This window comes from Petromyzon marinus, chromosome 11, assembly GCF_048934315.1.
Source record: "Petromyzon marinus isolate PM22_M1 ecotype Great Lakes invasive population chromosome 11, UKy_Petmar_22M1.pri1.0, whole genome shotgun sequence".
Taxonomy (NCBI): Eukaryota; Metazoa; Chordata; class Hyperoartia; order Petromyzontiformes; family Petromyzontidae; genus Petromyzon; species Petromyzon marinus.
The window spans coordinates 11,033,762-11,053,581 of NC_133677.1; the positions used below are offsets into that span (position 1 = coordinate 11,033,762).

Sequence of the window (19,820 nt, forward strand, 5' to 3'; positions counted from 1 at the left end):
TGTCGTTAACAGCGGAATGGTCGGTAAGCGAACACGTTGGGCTTCATGGAGGCCCGTCGTTCGGCAATTAGTCGTTAACAGGGGTGGTCGTATACACTACACTATGTACTACACTACTATACACTACGCTACTATTAACTACACCACTATACACTACACTATACACTACACTATGTACTACACTACTATACACTACACTACTATACATTACGCTACTATTAACTACACCACTATACACTACACTATACACTACACTACTACGTACTACACTGCTATACACTACACTACTATACACTACACTACTATACACTACACTACTATAAACTACACCACTATACACTACACTATACACTACTACGTACTACACTGCTATGTACTACACTACTATACACTACTCTTTGGTTCTTTCGGTAAAGTCACGTAGGTAGAAATACTATACACTACACTACTATAAACTACACCACTATAAACTACACTATGCACTACACCATACACTACACATTGGGCTCTATGGAGGCCCGTCGTTAAGCGATTAATCATTAACAGGGGTGCCCCTTAAGAGGGATTCTACTGCACAGTACGCTGGCATTGACGCCATTCTCATATGGCAAGGCTCTCACGAAGGCGCCTGTGGTTGTTTCACAGGCGAAGTCTGCGGTGACTTCACAGAAGGGGGCCAAATCTTGCTGCTTGTAATCCCAAGTGACTAATTTGCGATGCAATTGAGTGCCGTCACGGGGTCTTTTAATGCCCGCTGTGAAGCAGGCTACGTGAGACAAGATTAATCTTGCATCTCATGCGCAACTTTTTCACCTTCACACTGATTCTCAACGCATGTAAGTGTGTATGTTGAACTTCTTTCGCGCCGTACATAGCCAACCGTGCTAAACGGAGGTGCTTAAAGTGCTGGTTCTAGACTATGATTGGTCGAACGCTTTCGCCGTTGGGAGTACCAGCTATGATTATGATTGTGCTTGTTTACCCATTAAGGTCTCACTGAGTCTCAAGACACTTTTTTTTCAGTAGGGTCCTGTCAAATGTGTTGCAGCAGGGGTGAATTGCTGCTGCTGCATGTGTCATCATCATTGAGTAAATTCCAGCTGATTTTATTTTTTTTCACCATTAGGGATGTAGTTTTACATTGTGTGTGTGCGTGTGTGGTTGTGTGGGGAGCGGTAGTGTAGCGGTCAGCGCTCCTTTGCGCGACGAACTCGGTGGCCCAAGTTCGATTCCCGCTCACGGCCTGCACCGGTCCTGGGCGTCCCCTAGGTCGACTCAGCCTTATATGAGTACCTGCTTGCAGTATCTAAAACATCGCCACTAGGGAGACAAAGGCGGTCGTGCGTGTGGTTGATGGCCTCCTTCATAGGTGCTCGCTAATGTGGCCGGTATGGGCTTAATGAATGCAATGAATCACGCCGTACAATTAATTTATAATAGTTATAATTATCAATGGAGTTAATGATGACCATGGATTGGACCCATAGACTCACGTGACTGCGCAGTAGGCCACGCCCACCAGCCGAGTAATCTGTTCAGGACAGGGGGCATCTGTTCAGATTGGGATGGACGCTGTTACAAGATGCACGAATGCTCCTCAGAAGAACACTTGGTGATAGAGAGTTGCCGTTCCACGACCCTCCGGTGTCTCTCGTTGGTGAAGTCACTCGATCCTCAAGAGGAGGGAAGAACACAACGCCGAGTATCCGGATACTCATTGCCTCCGAACTCTATTGTTTAACACATGTGTATCTGGCAACGAATTTGCATGTTCTGTTTACGTGACAAACCTTACAAATACGGATGTGTCGGGTGGTGGCGGGTTTGACGACACGTTTACGCGATCTAACCCAAAAAAACCTCTTATCGTCTATCGTTGTTGTCTTTATTAATCGGTCTGGCCCCTTGTTACAATCACCGGGAGGAGAGGGATTGGGCGAGCCGGTTACACTAATAGCACTTACCCCAACAGTCTGTTGAGGCTTCATAGCGATGTGAGAAAACTGGAGAACCCGGAGGAAATCCATGTAGTGCAAGGGGAGAGAATGCAAACTCCTCTCACTCACACAAAAGACAAACCTCCCCCTTTTTAGCCTGTAACAGGTAATGGCGGAGCCAGGATTTTCAGGTAGTGGGGGCAACCCCTCCAGCAATGAAAAATGATAGAGGAGTTGTTAGTAAGTAAGGACTTGTTAGTAAGTAAGGAATTGTTAGTAAGTAAGGACTTGCCCCTTGCTTTTTATTCTACGCGTGTGCGGCGATAGTGCAGCCATCGATCGAGGGTCGAATTCGAACCGCGTTGTGTGATCGGCATCGCGCTCGCTGAAGGTGTTGATGCCTTCAGGGAAGTCGTGTACTCTGTAGACGCAACTGCGCACAATTCTGTCAGTCACTTCTAACTGCTTTGCCGTTACTTATTGCCAATTATGGACTATTGTCCTATCATCTCATAGAGTCCCTGGCATGTAATAATATGCTACACAGTGGCAGTGGCGGTCACAAAATGCCGATTTATTACTAATAAACCCCAATGATCCGATCGAATCTTCTTTGGTTCTTTCGGTAAAGTCACGTAGAATGAGAATAAAATAATAAATTGATAAAATAAAATAACACAATAAATAACACAATCATTCTACGTGACTTTACCGAAAGAACCAAAGAAGATGAATCATTGCAGTCACGAAAGCTTTAAATCGAAATTTGATCCGATCGAAATTAGGGATTTAGTTCGGATCATTGGGGGGGCACGTGCCACCCCCCCCCCCCCCCCCCCACTGGCTTCGTCAGTGGTAACAAGTAGTTGGGGCAAGAGCAGTTGGCTAATAGCACCCATGGAGGTCATCACGGCTGGCGAGGGAGCGGGGTGTAGCCAGCACCAACTACGCTTGGCAACCTTTTTTCTACCCAGTGCTGGTGTTTTACACACGCTGGGCCAGATACCTATTCAAGACCTAGTCAACCAAGGGAGCAATGTTAGGATGGCAGCCACACCATTAGGGTGCCGTTGTGGTGAGATGTTAACTACCTCGCCTGGTGTACAGGAGGTCATGGGATCAATCCCGCCACTGACGCCTGCTGCTGTATATTTGGAGTTTGCATGTTCTCCCTGTGATCGCGAGGCTTTTTATCAAGGTCCTCCTGTTCTTACCCCTCCACATTTAGAATCGTGCGTTTGGAGCCTTTAGCTGCTATACATTTCCACGTAATAAGCCACTTCGTTGAGCTATTATTTGCGGCCCGATCACTTCTGAAAAGAGCTACAGTGAGGGACAAAAGTATTTGATCCCCTGCTGATTTTGTACGTTTGCCCACCGACAAAGAAATTATCAGTCTATAATTTTAATGGTAGGTTTATTTGAACAGTGAGAGACAGAATAACAACAAATCCAGAAAAACGCATGTCAAAAATGTTATAAATTGATTTGCATTTTAATGAGGGAAATAAGTATTTGACCCCTCTGCAAAACATGACTTAGTACTTGGTGGCAAAACCCTTGTTGGCAATCACAGAGGTCAGACGTTTCTTGTAGTTGGCCACCAGGTTTGCACACATCTCAGGAGGGATTTTGTCCCACTCCTCTTTGCAGATCTTCTCCAAGTCATTAAGGTTTCGAGGCTGACGTTTGGCAACTCGAACCTTCAGCTCCCTCCACAGATTTTCTATGGGATTAAGGTCTGGAGACTGGCTAGGCCACTCCAGGACCTTAATGTACTTCTTCTTGAGCCACTCTTTTGTTGCCTTGGCCATGTGTTTTGGGTCATTGTCATGCTGGAATACCCATCCACGACCCATTTTCAATGTCCTGGCTGAGGGAAGGAGGTTCTCACGCAAGATTTGATGGTACATTGCCCCGTCCATCGTCCCTTTGATGCGGTGAAGTTGTCCTGTCCCCTTAGCAGAAAAACACCCCCAAAGCATGTTTCCACCTCCATGTTTGACGTGGGGATGGTATTCTTGGGGTCATAGGCAGCATTCTTCCTCCAAACACGGCGAGTTGAGTTGATGCCAAAGAGCTCCATTTTGGCCTCTTCTGACCATAACACTTTCACCCAGTTGTCTTCTGAATCATTCAGATGTTCAATCGCAACATCAGACGGGCATGTATATGTGCTTTCTTGAGCAGGGGGACCTTGCGGGCGCTGCAGGATTTCAGTCCTTCACGGCGTAGTGTGTTACCAATTGTTTTATTGGTGACTATGGTCCCAGCTGCCTTGAGATCATTGACAAGATCCCCCCGTGTAGTTCTGGGCTGATTCCTCACCGTTCGCATTATCATTGCAACTCCACGAGGTGAGATCTTGCATGGAGCCCCAGGCCGAGGGAGATTGACAGTTCTTTTGTGTTTCTTCCATTTGCGAATAACCGCACCAACTGTTGTCACGTTCTCACCAAGATGCTTGGCAATGGTCTTGTAGCCCATTCCAGCCTTGTGTAGGTCTACAATCTTGTCCCTGACATCCTTGGAGAGCTCTTTGGTCTTGGCCATGGTGGAGAGTTTGGAATCTGATTGATTGCTTCTGTGGACAGGTGTATTTTATACAGGTAACAAGCTGAGATTAGGAGCACTCCCTTTAAGAGTGTGCTCCTAATCTTAGCTCGTTACCTGTATAAAAGACACCTGGGAGCCAGAAATCTTTCTGATTGAGAGGGGGTCAAATACTTATTCCCCTCATTAAAATGCAAATCAATTTATAAAAATTTTGACATGCGTTTTTCCGGATTTTCTTGTTGTTATTCTGTCTCACTGTTCAAATAAACCTACCATTAAAATTATAGACAGATCATTTCTTTGTCAGTGGGCAAACGTACAAAATCAGCAGGGGATCAAATACTTTTTTCCCTCACTGTATTTAGCATAGTGGGCTTTTCCTGGAAAATACATTTTTTTAATAGTTTTAGTTAATTATCCCGTGCCACGCAGTGCATCCTATAGAGGGATGCAAACCAGGGCTGCCGCAATGCCCTTCTGTTGTTCCTTTGGAGATGTCAATTATTCATTACAGAGGCCACAGAGTAATGCGATTGTTTACTGCAGAGCGTCAGGAATTCGTTTTGTAAAAAAAATTCATTTTGCTCTCAAACATCAACTTTTTATAAGTGATATTGAACTGAGACTGGTCTGTTTACGTGCTTCATTTCTAAACACACTGGTTTTTTATTCGTTTAGCAATGGTATTAGGATATGAGAGTGATAATAATAATTAAAAGCCAAGGAAATGTATCTCCATTCTGAAATGAACATAGTGATAGCACCCATCTCTATTGATGACCCTGAGGTGGCAGTGGAAATTCCACATTCTCTTGGTGGGAGACAGCCACTCCCAGAGAGGACCGCTATTGATTACAAATTATTCCTTTATATGGGTAAGCTTGACACAACTACCTTTTGATGTTAATAGATGCTCACTAACAACAGTAGCTGGGCCAACATTGTAGGATAAAATCGGGATCCCTTTGAGATATATGGTAAAATAAATGTAAATAATTCGTTAGAACAATCACATATTTAGCAATAACAAATACATTCCACAATATAACAATCATGTGAAAGTTAAAATTCGTTGTCTTCTTACTTACAGGAGCATTGGGTGGAATTGATCTTTCTGGCCATGAGCCAATCGTGAAATTTCAACATTCCGATGACAGGAGCTCGTTTCCATAGAATAACCATTGTTGATTTCCCATGAAGTGGTACCCATTGTAACAATTGATGGATGATGGGCAGATTCCAACATGCGACCAGGACTCTAACGCGTGACCTTATTGTGAGCCGAGCACATTAGCCAACAATGCCACTCAGCTAGATTTTCTTTAAGTATTGAGATTGCAAGAGTTAAAGTCCGGTCCCTTTTGAGGAAAGCAAGCAGGGCTGAGTCAGATCCATCCAGCATGCTTAATGACTTGGATGAATTGAATTCAGCTCGCTAGCCCACAAGTCAATTTGAAAAGTTGTCAAAGTTGGAAAGAAATGGGAAATTATAGAAAGTTACACTTTTCGTAATGGCTTCATTTTTCAAAGTATGGCTTTGCGCCACAATTCAGGTAACAAATGCGAATAGAGGATTAATTAACATGACCTGTTTTGTGCCCATGCTGTGCACGAGGTGCGATGTGGAATATTTTAAGAGTGGCACGCATTCATGCTCTGCTGTTAATGGGTGCTCACCAGATGAACACTTGATTAATTGTGCTGCTACGTTGGGAATAAAACATCGTTTGAGAAAATTTGTTTTACGTTCACCCATATAACTCCCACATGAACTCCTCAAAAGGCAATTTCAATGTGCCTTTGCCATTACTATATTGCATAAATATTTGCGAAGGTTTGATAGGTTATTAGCGGTTTAACAAATGCGAAACATTTACTCACTAATGAATTTAAATCGCTTTGAATTTAGGAGCAGATGTTTCACTTTAACTTAATCTTAATGTTGCATTTATACAAAAAAGCACAATAAAAAACATAATTGACTTTGAATTCAGACTTCTGTGGCTGAATGTGTCAGTGTATTTACACCTGCAAAAGTTGTAAAGAATCTAGAGCTGCTTTTTAAACTAATTATAGACATTGATTTGGAGAGGAAAAAACAATGCATTTCAACGAACCATTTAAATGTACTGTATGCCTCTGTCTATTCCTTAGACCTCTGGAACGTGTGACATTTTCTTAGGCTGGGAAATGCTCTGAGGGGATTGATTTGTAGCGGGTCAAATGCTGTATGCTAACATTAGAGCGCTGAGCCATCAATGCCGTGATTGTGGATTAAAACCCCAGGATTTAACATGATGATACAAGTCAGTTTCTTAACTATTGTGAAATTGATGGCCTCAGCCTAGTAACCAATGTCTGAAAATTACATTTTCGAGTGGTTTTGTGTGTGTGTAGGCTACCCTATCCTATGGCAACGGATCTTACTAACGTAACTCAACCATTGTGTTTCTGTAAATAATTATTCACTGTGTGCAGAGCATCTGTAAATCTTAGTCCTCAGAGCTGTATTATGAAATACCTCAATTTTACCTGATCGCACGTACACTCGTTTGTGACCAGGCCAGACTATCAACTCTCTACACTTTAGAGACTAAACGTTCTACGATAGAGAATTTCATTTAATTATGGGTCGGCTGAAACCTAGAATTGGAATCAGGATCTCAGTGGTGCTGGCTCAGTGCTCAGACAAAAGCCACCATTCACCAGCAGTATAAAAGGCAACAAAGTAAAACTGTGACCTTCACCATCCGTTGGGCCACTGTTGGCAACCGTAAGCGAGGAGTGGACTTTGTAAATTGCTACGGCAGGTGCGAGTATAACATTGCTGACAACTCTTGGTTTCACACAAAGTTGTACTCATTTCATTGACTTCAGAAGGATGAGGGGATTAGTCGACCACTAATTGGTATTTGAACCTGCAGGCTTCTGTCTCGGTTGTTGCATGATACTAATAATGCGTGGTTATCGCCTTTTGAACTTTCAGATTACAACCCACCGTCGCCTCCATCGGGCAGTGGGTTCCATCGCTACATGATCTTCATTTTCAACGAACCCGTGGATCAGACGATCAGCCTGACGCCCTCCGAGAAAGCCTCCAGAGGTCAGAGCGCGCGTGTCTGAGGGATCGTGTCTGCCCTCCCTTCCCATGTGTCACTCTGAATGTGGTGTGGCTGAACCACGGTGGCGAGATGTTTTCTGCCTCGCCTGATATGCAGGAAGTCGTGGGTTTGATCCCATCCCTGACGCGTGTATATTTGGGGTTTGCATGTTCTCCCCGTGGTCGCGTGGATTTTTCTTCCAGGTCCTCCGGTTCTTCGCTTCACGTTTAGAAACATGCATTTATAGTATTTGGCTGCTACTATAAATGTTCACGTGATAAACCATTTTGTTGAGCTACCATTTGTGGCCAGGTCGCTTCTGAGGGAGAGCTTTATATCTTAGTGGGCCTTACCTGGTAAAATATATGATGGTTTAGTTAATTTCGTGTCCATCAAACCTCTAGAGCCAAAGTCTAATTGAAATTAAGTGGTGTAAAAATCCAAACAAAAATGGCAATTTTCACCATAAATGTGAATTCTTATCGCACATAGGATATCATGCAGGATCAAATATGCGGTATAATAACAATAGCCACCATAACTGTATGGCATTCTAGATTAAATAAACAAATCTGCTTGGCCGTTTTTATTGACTTTGAAAAGTTGTTTGACTGTTTAAGGATACAATCCTAATGTCAAGATTAAAATACCATATTAGGCCCCTTGGTTGAATTTGAGCGCTATATTAATAGCATAAAGCAATGGAAAAATATTTTGAGAGAAAACTTAATTCAGATTTCTCCACTATCTCAAAAGCAGTCCCATAAGGTTCGATTCTAGGCCTGCACCTATTCTCGTTCACATTCGTGATCTCGGTTCAAAGTTAACCCACTCAGAAATGTACTTCTTTGATAACGTTATTATTATCCACACACCTGCCTATTCGGCTGATAATGTACAAGCAAGATCAGACATAGGTTACGGTAACATTCAATGTGATCTTATCTCTCTCAAACTCCCCTTGAATTTTGGAAAAATGTAATGCATTTTTTTTAGGGCACAGGTTATTTTCAATTCCCAACCGTGGCGTAATTTCATGAGACAACTTTTATTTTTTTATTTTAGCACATTGCAAATTTAAACTCTTAAAGAGATTCTGGGCAAGTGGATTAATTACCATTTGAATTTCAAAATATGCACACTCAAAATGCCACAAATACATTTTTAATTCGAGTGAGTTCGGTTTCTATTTTTTGCTTAGAAATTGTTCTTCAATAATCCACTCAGCTCGTAGCATCCTCCCTTTCACCAGTACCAGATGGCAATGATTTGTTTGTGAATCTTTTCTCTCGGTCGGAGGGATCGCGGTATCGTTGAGCGGAATATTTGATCCCCTTGTGTCGACTTGCTCCTGATTTGACCCTCTTATTCCATCTCGGCATTCATGCCGTCACTCTTTCCTTTCTCTTTGATATTTGAGCGTATTCCCTTGATCCCCCTTTCGTTATTCTTGCTTTGCCTCTTGTTTCCTAGGGGGCTCCGTGTACCCTCATTCTTTGCTCTTCTCTACTTGTTATTGTTGAAACTGAAAATAGCAAAACAACTATAAACTACTAAGTTTATTTTACCAAGTAATGGCCACTGAGCTATATGACTCTTTTTCAGAAGCGACCTGCCCACAAGTGTTAGCTCAACGAAGTGGTTTATCACGTGGCAATTTATAGTAGCAGCCAAATACTCTAAACGCATGTTCCTAAACGTGGAGGGGAAAACTGTAAGAACCGGAGAAAAATCCACGTGACCACGAGGAGAACATGGATACTTTAAATATATAAGCGTCAGAGTCGGGATAGAACCCACGACCTCCTGTGTATCCGGCAAGATAGTTAACATCCCGCCACCATGGTGCCGCAAATTACACTCTGCTCACAGCATTGCCCCGAATAACTTAGATCATATTATAATCACTTAGATCATATTATAATAACTTAGATCATATTATTAACTCTGCCCCTTGCTTCATTCTTAACAGGGGTCACTCCATTCATAAACTGTTCCCAAGTCGAAGTCAGACTACCTCCACTGCCCTGCTGGAGAGATATTCATTGTCTGTGTTTATTAACAAAAAATCTAGTGTCGTTCAACTTAACTGAGTTCAATAAATACAATGTACACTGTCCGTACCTGGAATAATCTGCCATCAAACCCACAGTTAAAGTCCATTCCCTCTCAATTGGCATTTTATGACAAATTGGATGCTCTTCTTGGAAAGTTTGAGTGCAATTTATGTATTATCGCCTTGCTACTTCACTTGATCGTATTTTTGCAATTTAGTTTTTGAAAGCATAATGTTCGTAATTGCTGGTAGTGATGCGATCTGTGTCTTTGTTTACCGTGACTTGTTTTGGCACAACCCGTTTCTCTGTGCTCACTTTGATGATCTTATTCTATTACTGATGTGCGACTGAGCCTCTTGTAGATCTCAAAGCTATGTTTAGGTCTAAAACTGCTCTTCTTATGTAATAATGATCGTAATTACTTTACTTACCCATGGAGGCCACAAGGACTGTTCTTTTCTGATGGGTCCTGTATTTGGTGTATATTTTAAAATATTTTCTGTCAATCACCGGGTGTTTATTATTCAAGTGGCAGGAAACCCACGCATGTGAGGTGGCAACGCTCGATCCCCATACAGATGGACACAGATGTAGGTTAGACCACTTGCCTCACTGCCTTCTCCTGGGTATGACATCTCAACGCCCACGGGAAGGGAGTTTTACAACATTTGTTGGTGATTCATCAACTCTCGCTGCCTCCACAGTGCTGAATTACAGTCCAAGTGCATGGCCAACACTGCCGCCACCCATTGTCACACATTGACCCAGGTCACCCTTGCAAAGGAGACTCGTCGTCTTAAATCGGTTGCCACAGAGTAAAGTCAATCAGTTGTTTTATAAACAGGGGTGGGGGGGGGGGGATGGCTTTGGATTTGATGTCCACATTGAAGTGTAACTCTCAACCTTGTGATTGTGAGTCACATGCTCTAACCATAGTTCCACCTGGCCAGGTGTAATTTTAAAGTACTTAAGCCCACACTAATGGGGAGGTTGTAAAGTACAACACTGCCGTCGAAGATTGCAACCGCATGGCTCGACGATTATGCACCCGCTGAATGAATGAAGTACATATCTATGAACATGCACACATACACGCACGTAGAACACACATATGCTATGCCGAATTCTATTATCTTAATGCTTTTAGTTGGTTATACTAATAACGCGCGTTTTGCAACCAAGAGCACTTCACAGCAGCACCCACGCATGGAAGTGCTTCTTTAGTCCACACCGAGCCAGGGAAACCCCTCCCGAGAGGCCAGCAAAAAATAAAACCACGTCTTCGGCTTTCCGAAGGAACTCACGCATGACTGCAGCATCACACAAAGACAAAGATTCCCCTTATAGCCTTTAACATACTGTTGGGGCAAGTGCTATTAGCGAGCACCTATGAATGCCAGCAAGGTACATAAAGGGGTGGGTTGCCAGCACCACGCCCAGCTGCCATTATCTCCCCAAAGGAGATGTTTACACCCTGCACCAGGTAATGGTTTTTTAGAGTTGACCTCGGGGAGGCACAGAAAATTGTCACTTGTATTGGCCGTGAGTGGGAATTGAACTCAGGTCTGTAGCGGAGCGAATTAACCACCGCACCACCGCAGCACCACAGCCATACTCACACCCAGCCATGCCGCCAATACAGATTCTCATCACCTCAAATCCTGGTCGTGGACTTCGACTCAACCAATCATCACTCCATGGGGTTGGTCAATAAAGTATCACTTTGAGAGGTAGTCAATAAGGTTTGCCCCATGGATGTACTTGTCCCCATCATAGGAATGTGGAATTTTAACCACTGGCACAAAAATGTAAACAGGATATGAGTATCATCTTAATACTCATTTAAGCATTAACTGGCCTTGACTTGTTTGAGTGTGAATGTATAATAGTTGCACATCCTCCTGCTGTCTCTGTATTGTGTTTAGGGTCGTATTATTAGGTAGTATACATTAAGGAGTTAATGTTCCACTTTCAATACGGAGGGACACACATGGGTCAGTATTTACGTGTTGGCATTTACAAATAAGTTACCGTCAAGCGTATCTTGTATGGTTATATCGTTTACAAACCATCACAATGTAAAATGCGCTACAAAATGGCAAAATGAGGTGGTGAGAGTTCATGGTAGGTTTTGAGAATGTTGCTTCGTTCACATTTTACGAACCTGGAACAGCATAGAATCTCGTTTACATGTAATGGCGAGTGGTGTTCTATGATTATCCAAATTATTTCTGGAACAATCTTAACGTGAATTCCTCGTTTAGATTGTGTTTTGTTTATATTATATTTCTCGTTAACATTTCCCTCTAATGTGAATATTGATTCATTCTTGATGTTTTAATGCAATGTTTGGACCAGTTTTGCTGCTGGTGGATTTTGCATTGCTGTTTGTGTTTTTTTGCTCTATTAGATCGTGTTACCCGGCTCTCCCTTTCAACTCTTGCAGTCAGTACACACGTAGATCTGTTATTACTCACCCAGCGTATTGTACCAGGCAGTCTCAATCTGCATTTCGCATTGGTGTGAATTCCCAGCTTCAGCTACCGTCGTTTTATTAAGCGTGTGCACGGTGGGGTCGCGGCGCAGTGCATTTACAAATCTGATCCTTGGTGGCCATGGGTAAAAAAAACCTGCGCCACGATTCGCCACATACACTGCTGTGCTGCGAAGCCTCGTATCTGTAAAACGGACACGATCGGCGCGAACTTTCCTGCTCGCCTCCCTCGTGGTTTCCGTGCGTTTGCAGGAGTGGAAATGTTTACGGTGGAGGTGGTGGGGGAGGCGTAGTGACACTGGCAACTCTTCTTCGTATTACCGTGGTGTGAGTCTGTGGTCGAGTGCTTGACGTGTGAATCTGGGACGGAGGAACGATCTTTTTTTTTTTTTTGCCGAGCGAAGGTGCAACTTGTCGTACGCACAGCTGCCGAATCGCCGGGGATGGGGCTGGGAATGACAGGCGTCCCCGATGCTCGGTGCTCTTGGCACGTGTCTGCTATCTTTTGGATGCCGCTCCTTCATCCTTCGGCAGGTGTCATATTCAGCAAGTGTTTGCGCGGGGGTGCTGCCCCAGCAGTGTGATGGTTAGCAGCACCGCTGAACTTACAATGCGGGGATGGCCGGTTGGACTCCGTCATTGTGCCGGCGCAGAAGCTGGAAGCAACGGGCGCCAAGAGCCTTAAATCCCCCACAGCACGTCTCTGCCACCCAGCAGTATATAATTGGGTATTGCGCAGTTATAGTCGATCGGGCCGGGCACTCTTGTGTGGTGGGGTAAAGTGTGGGTACACCCACCCCACCTCTCACCCCAGACGTGTGGCTAGCGTGAACCAGGAAGGCAAACCAACACTCTACAGGGGCTCTCTCGAGATAACCCGCGTGGAGGCCCTTCTGTCAGCAGTGGCGTGCGTAAGTAATTTCAGGGGCTGCACCTTTACATCCCGGTGGTGAGATGTTAACTCCCTCGTCTGGTATGGAGGAGGTCGTGGGTTTGATCCTGACCCCGACGCCTGCTGTATATCCCCGTGAAATATGTTTTTTTTCCGGGTCCTCCAGTTTTTCCCTCACGTTAAGTAACATGCATTTAGAATATTTGGCTGCTACAATAAATGTCCATGTGATAAACCACTTCATACTCTTGGTTCTTTCGGTAAAGTCACGTAGAAGGGAAACAATAAAATAATAAAAATATAAAACAATATTGTTCAAAATATAAAACAATATTGTTATATTTTTCTTATTTTATTGTTTCCCTTCTACGTGACTTTACCGAAAGAACCAAGAATATGAATCCCTGCAGTCACGAAAGCTTTAAATCAAACTATAAACCACTTCATCGAGATATAATTATGGGCCAAGTCGCTTATGTAAAAGAAGCTAATAGCTCAGTGAGCTTTATCTGGTAAAATAAAAAATAGTTTATTCTTTAAAAAAAATGTGATTTACTTAGCTTTTCCTATACTTTGCACTCATGTTGTCTTTTTTTAGTGTTTGTTGTTGCAGCTTTCTGACTCTTCCCCCTTACTGGACATCTCTAAGATAAGAGCTGTATAGCTCAGCGGATGCCTCCAGTCTAAATAAACATTCTGATTCCGCCTCTTGCCTACCCATCTCACTCGACTCCCCTGCACGCATGCCCCTCCGCTCCAACATACAAGGGGTGTCTGTCAAAGCCCCCAGTCACCCTTCACTCAGTGTGGAGGTGCCTCCTTCTCCTCCACTTCTCCTATTGTCCGGAACTCCAGCCATTCCGTGCTCTTGACTCCCTGTCCCTGTTCATTTCTCGGCTGCAGGAACCTTCCTCTTTTCCTCTGTCTCTGACTGCCCGCCTCTTTTCAAAAGAAATGTTCCCGCTATCACATTTACACGCTCATGCATAAATCCAAATTCTATTTTATTGTATGTTCCATCTCGCTCATGTCATTCGCTTCAGAGGTACATTGGTATATAACTCACATAGAAATTGTGATGCAGGTGTCAAGAGCGTAAGATGTAATTTTGAACTGTGATTTGTTGCATTTGCGACAAAATACATCGGTTTGTCTTCAAAGTAGCTTCACGATTTCTTGTAAACACTGATTGTGTTGTAATCGTTTCTATTTCATTAGACCTGTTTTGCCAGTACCAAAATATAATAATAGGGTTTTTCCCCTTTTTGATGATGACGCCTTTTGACGTCATCTGGTCGAGCACCAATTGGGTCGAGGCTCAAAAGAAAGCCGTCCCTTGGTGTGGACCAATCAGTTTCAAGGACAATGCATATATTATCATAGTATGTTTATTGTTTGCATTTTTACTGCAGGTATTGTGGTTAATGCAGACATGAATCCTTGTAAAAAGGTTTCAATTTTGTTGCCAGAAAAAAGGAGAAAAACCCTATTATTATCGTTTCTATTATTCATGAGTTTATATTCTGATTCATGCGGTAAACTTAATTGCAAGCACAGCATGACACCATGTATCCTTAACCAGCAGTTTTTTTTTGTAAAATGCATTACATAGACAATGTTACGTGGCCCTAAAAGCTCTCAATGCCGATTATTTTATTGTTGTTCCATCTAGATTTCGCTGGCAGCCAGTTGGCACACGCTGGCTATCGGTGGGCATTGTTGTTAAGGTTTTTGTTTTGAGATGCAGGTGTTCGTATCAGCATGAACCATTGTGACATAGTTTTACTAGGGGGAGAAAATAAAACCTAAGGTCAGCAAGAGTTTAATTTGCAATTGTATTAATGTAATAATAGTTTAATAGAAGTCAAAATCTACGTTTGTCAAACAAGCACCTTACACTGCCCATCTCGATTGTTGGTCCTCGGTCAGTGGTATAAAATCCACAATCCCAGAGCAATCTTCTCTTCGTCGCATGGCTGATGTTGCTGTAGAGCAACAGCTGTAATTCTACATTGAGGTGGTCGAGTCAAATGATTGCGTTAGGATTGGCGGAGTGGTGAATCATCACTGTGACGATGCCTCCTCCTCCGTATTTGCGAATTGGGTGTTGAGTCGCTTGACGTTCCATAGTCTGTTCTGGGTAACCACATTCACCGCACAGCAGAGATTTGTTTTATTTTCCATTAGTGCATCAAGATCAGCATCTGCTGATGCCATGGTTTGTGTCCTAGATGTGGTTTAGAGTCATGGCCCTTAAGCTTTGTGGAAGATCTAAACCAGGACCCTTCTGCATCGTTGGGTCTTCATTAGGTGCTTGTGACTTCTTGTGAACTCCATTTGGCTTTCCAAGCATCATCACCAGGGTTGAAGTCGCATTGTCAGAGGTTAAGTGCGTGGATCCAAGAGGGCTTGCTGCACGACTTCAAGCGTGATGGTGGTGGTAAGGGACGTTGTTGAGATCCTGGCGCATGGGGAGACGTACATTTTCCACATATTGCTGGACTTCCCGGAAGGTTGCGGCATAACAGAAAATCTAGTGGCAACTTTCCAGAGGAATACTTTTCACAGAGTGGTACAAAGTCAATTCCCCACCGTGAGCACTTAAACGGTGGTGCCACATGCCCAGGTAATAAGCTGAGCAGTCAAAACTTGGTTGGCATTTTTAATAAGTATCCACGATTCATACATCTAAACAGCAACATCACCGTGCACAGGTTAGCAAAGACGGGCCAGGCTGTGTATTCGTTGTAAATAAATGTATGTGGGTATTCAGCGCTCTAATTTGTTCCTTTTTAATTTCCATTGCACCTGGAGGGGCTTTCATTGCGTTACTCTTGAGGATCGCATGTCAAGGCATATGTGTGCCCTTGTTAGGAGCAGGTTCCATGTTTGAACTTTGAACCCGCCTTGTTAGTGTTTTCACAACGTGCAGCGCAGAACTGCTGTGGTAAGCATGAACCAATCAAAGCAGCTCGCATCCAAACAGAATGTGCCATTTCATTTACACAATGTCAGACTCGGCAGATTCTACGCACGGCAGGACAAAAATGTCTCGTAACGGTCAAAGATGCTCACCTCCTGTCGTGGCTCTCGGGCAGATGCCTGGCAAATGACTACAACTGCACGCGCGCACGTATATCAATGTGCGCCCTTTGCAGAGAGTATTATGTGACTGTGCTATGTGTATGGAGTGGCAGTGTAGTGCTTGTATCCTTCACTACGATCCCAGTGATCTCGGTTTCATCCCCGAATAAGCACGTCAGTGGCAAGTGGCATCTGAACTAGCCCAGGTCACCTCCAAATTGACCTGGTCAGTTCCCTGCATTGGTGATTCATGAACCAGTTTTGCCAGCCCTTGCTTCCCATTGTAGAGGATGCGTAAGTCTATATCAGCCAGAATCTGCTGTTTACGTTTCACGGGCAAACCTTTTCCACGGTGATTGGACCACATTCAACATTCGGCAAAGTTGCAGTCGGCAGGGCTCAATATGAGGGGGCTAGGGTCTAGTTGGATGCGCAGCCCCAGCAGTTTGTCCATGAGCTAGCAGAGCACTTCTTTGATATGCTCAGCAAAGCAACGCAGTGCGATACGGATTCATCTAAATGCGTGGTGGATAATTTCCCAGTGATAGGAATGTGGGAAAATGTCCTTTTCATTAACCGTGCCCACGGCTGTGTAAGACGTCAGCTCTCCAGGAACAAAGATGGTCCGGCATGGTGCCGGTCCGCCACTTCCCCTTGTGCTGTGCCGGCCTTCATAGGTGCTCGCTAACAGCACTTGCCCCAACAGTCTCCGCAGGCTATAGTGGGGGGGGGGGGTCTTTATCTTTGTTTTATTCACTTGCTTGCTTTGAGCAAATTAACAATCTGAATTTCTGCAGCACCTAAATGCAATGGCATCTCACAGCGCCTGTACAGAGCAAAATTTGGCAGCGCGCTTACGCGTTTGGCACCCTCATTAAACCTTTTAAAGATCGTGCATATTTTACTGAAAGTTTTTTTTTTTTCTCCCTCCCAACGGATTGTCCACATAGCCTTGACCCCCCATTCGCCTTGCACAGCACCGGCACTGCAAGCCCCAGCTTGCAGTGCCGCCCTCGAAACGGCGCAGTCATCGGGACCGCGCGTCAGCACGGGGGGGGGGGGGGCGCAAATTAAGCCCGGAGCCGCCTTTGTTAAAGATCGTTGGCCGCGCTTTTGTGCCTCGTGCGCTTCGTTACGACGCGGGAAGCAAAGTGCTCCGAAGTCGTGAGCTCTTGTTCGCAACTTTCCTGTGCATCCTTGAAAGCGGGGGTGGTAATTAGGTTTCATTGCGCTGACTTTTTTCTCCCTCTGCTTTAATAATATATGAAGCGTTTGACATTTTGCGTGCCATAGAGAACATTGTTTTTACTTGTTTTGCGCTCAGTGAAAAAGTTTAGGGTGTTTGTCATTCATGCAAAGTGTGGCGGCAGTGCACATCTCTGTTCATTGCCTAAGGCTTATGGAAGAAAGATTCCCACATTCCCGTCGTAGTGGCCAAGTTACGAAATAAATTGAGGGCTTGTACGTGGAAATTATTGAATTTATTAAACTCGCACCTCAAATGTATGCCAGGACGTTTCAGCAATCGTTTTCACGGAGATACAATTGCGAGCCTGAAATTCCACGTTCTCTCTGGTGAAGGATGAAGGGTTACGTCAATCGCTGACCACGAATGTCACCCCGTATATATATATGTTACACATGCTCAAACCACAGCGCCACCCATCCCAGATTCTTGCTTTTAATGCTTTACGGTTGCAAAAAAAATAAGACCGTTTTCAATATTGCTTGGTAGTCTGGCTTTCTCGGCCTCACTGTGCGCTGCGTTGCACCACTATCCGAGTAGTTAACCTCGCATTCCATAAACCTTCAGAGCCAGGGTGAACATCCGACTCCAAACGTATTTAATGAATAGAACGAGGTAAAACTGATGGAAAAACACAGCACAAAAAACAGCATCTGTTAATACTTGCAATATCGATACAAAAAATGAACACAAGGTGCATCATAACATTGTCTTAGATAACATAAAACTCAACAATAGGTCCTGGATGGACCAGGCACCTACATTAGCACTGAATAGCCATACAACAAGAGAATAAGCTACTGTGTTAAATAAGGTCACTTTGTGTAATCACCATACTGCAGCCTAAATGTACAGCACTGCACATAACACTGAACTGTGAATTAGATACTTCTCTCAAGATCGCATTAAAGTTACATGGGTAAAGTCTGGCTTGACTTATACAATTACAAGTAACATTCCCAATAATGCAAGTGGCAGGCTTCATTGTTAACTAGGCCTCATATTTATCATAATGTAACAGCATTATAAAGACATTTACAGCATTATAACTGCAATCGTAACATAACAACATTCCCAGTATTATAAGAACATAAACGAAATTAGACAATGCTTCTTAAAGTCCCACAATGAACAGATGCACCTGTCTTCACTGAGATGCTATTTGTGCCTCCATTTTGTACTCTGTAAAATGGCTGACACCCTGCCGCATGGCTTAGATAATCTTAAATCGTAACTTCCTGGTCACGTGATCAAACTCATCACCATATCAGGAAATCTCTGTGTACGCACACCCCCATGCCTGCCATGAGGCAGAACACTGGCAGGTCTCAGTGCCAATGTATGCTGAAGTGTTGCAATCTGCAAGCAGCAGACATTTATAATTAACCACAGAGCTACAAGTGTCTTTAAAGCAATTGTGTGGAAGGGCTGAGTCACAATCAGTCTATTCCTATTCAGAATTAAACCACGAAAGACCATTTCTCTGTCTTTGCTTTATTGGTGCAGGCAAGATCATATCGCAAGCGATCACTGCTCATCTCTTCCTTGAGTTAGTGGTGGAAACGTCATGCTCTTATGGTGGGGACCAGTCTCTCCGTTGGACAACCACTGGTAGTTCCATACGAATGTTTGCATATATGGTCCTGCGGCGTAGATGTTCATGTTTGTGCTGTGCGGATCTCCGATGCGTTTGCGGGTTGTACTTCCGAACACAAAAAAAAAAATCACAGATGTGAATCAGAATCGTTATATTTAGACTAAAGGAATCATATGAGCTATGAAGCTCTTTTTTTGGATATGTCCAGTCAGGACAAGTCAGCAAGCTACATCTGTAAATAACACAACAAACTATATAAGAGCAAGATAGAGAAAAGGTAATCAAGTCGATAAAAAAATTAATGCATTTCTGTTTGTGCATTTATTTTTGTAATGAATAAAGTATAGAAGTACAAGTTGCACAAGTACAGATATTACTGCCGATTTGTCAACACCAAATGCAAGATTGGGCTAGGCAGAAAAACAACAAGAATATCATTGAGGGTATGTGCGTTGTTGTCTTGGTGTGGTCTGGGACTGTTATTGCTGTTGTTTTGTTGCCTTGCCCAAGTTTGGGAATTTGTGAACTTGTGCAATTTTAACTTATATACTTTGTCTATTTTTTTGTGATTTGGTTAAATTTCCTATAATTTGCATTCCTATCGGTTTTTGTATTGTTTGTTTTTGTGACTTTCTGACCCACCCTGACTGAACATCTGTGAACAAGAGCTTTATAGATCATCAGATTCATCCAGTATAAACAACAACAGTCCCAGACCACACCAAGACAACAACAACAACAACAGTCCCAGGCCATGCCAAGACAACAACAACAGTCCCAGACCACACCAAGACAACAACAACAGTCCCAGGCCATGCCAAGACAACAACACCAACAACAGTCAGACCACGCCAAG

General features: G+C 43.6%; 1 protein-coding gene across 1 annotated transcript in view; it reads left to right on the forward strand.

Moving 5' to 3' along the window:
• Window positions 1-19,820, forward strand: part of PEBP4 (phosphatidylethanolamine binding protein 4) — a 338,336-nt gene that overhangs the window by 254,779 nt on the left and 63,737 nt on the right. The window contains exon 7 of the mRNA XM_076066370.1: window positions 7,480-7,596. Within this exon, the coding sequence (XP_075922485.1) occupies window positions 7,480-7,596 (117 nt within the window). The remainder of the gene's footprint in view (window positions 1-7,479; window positions 7,597-19,820) is intronic.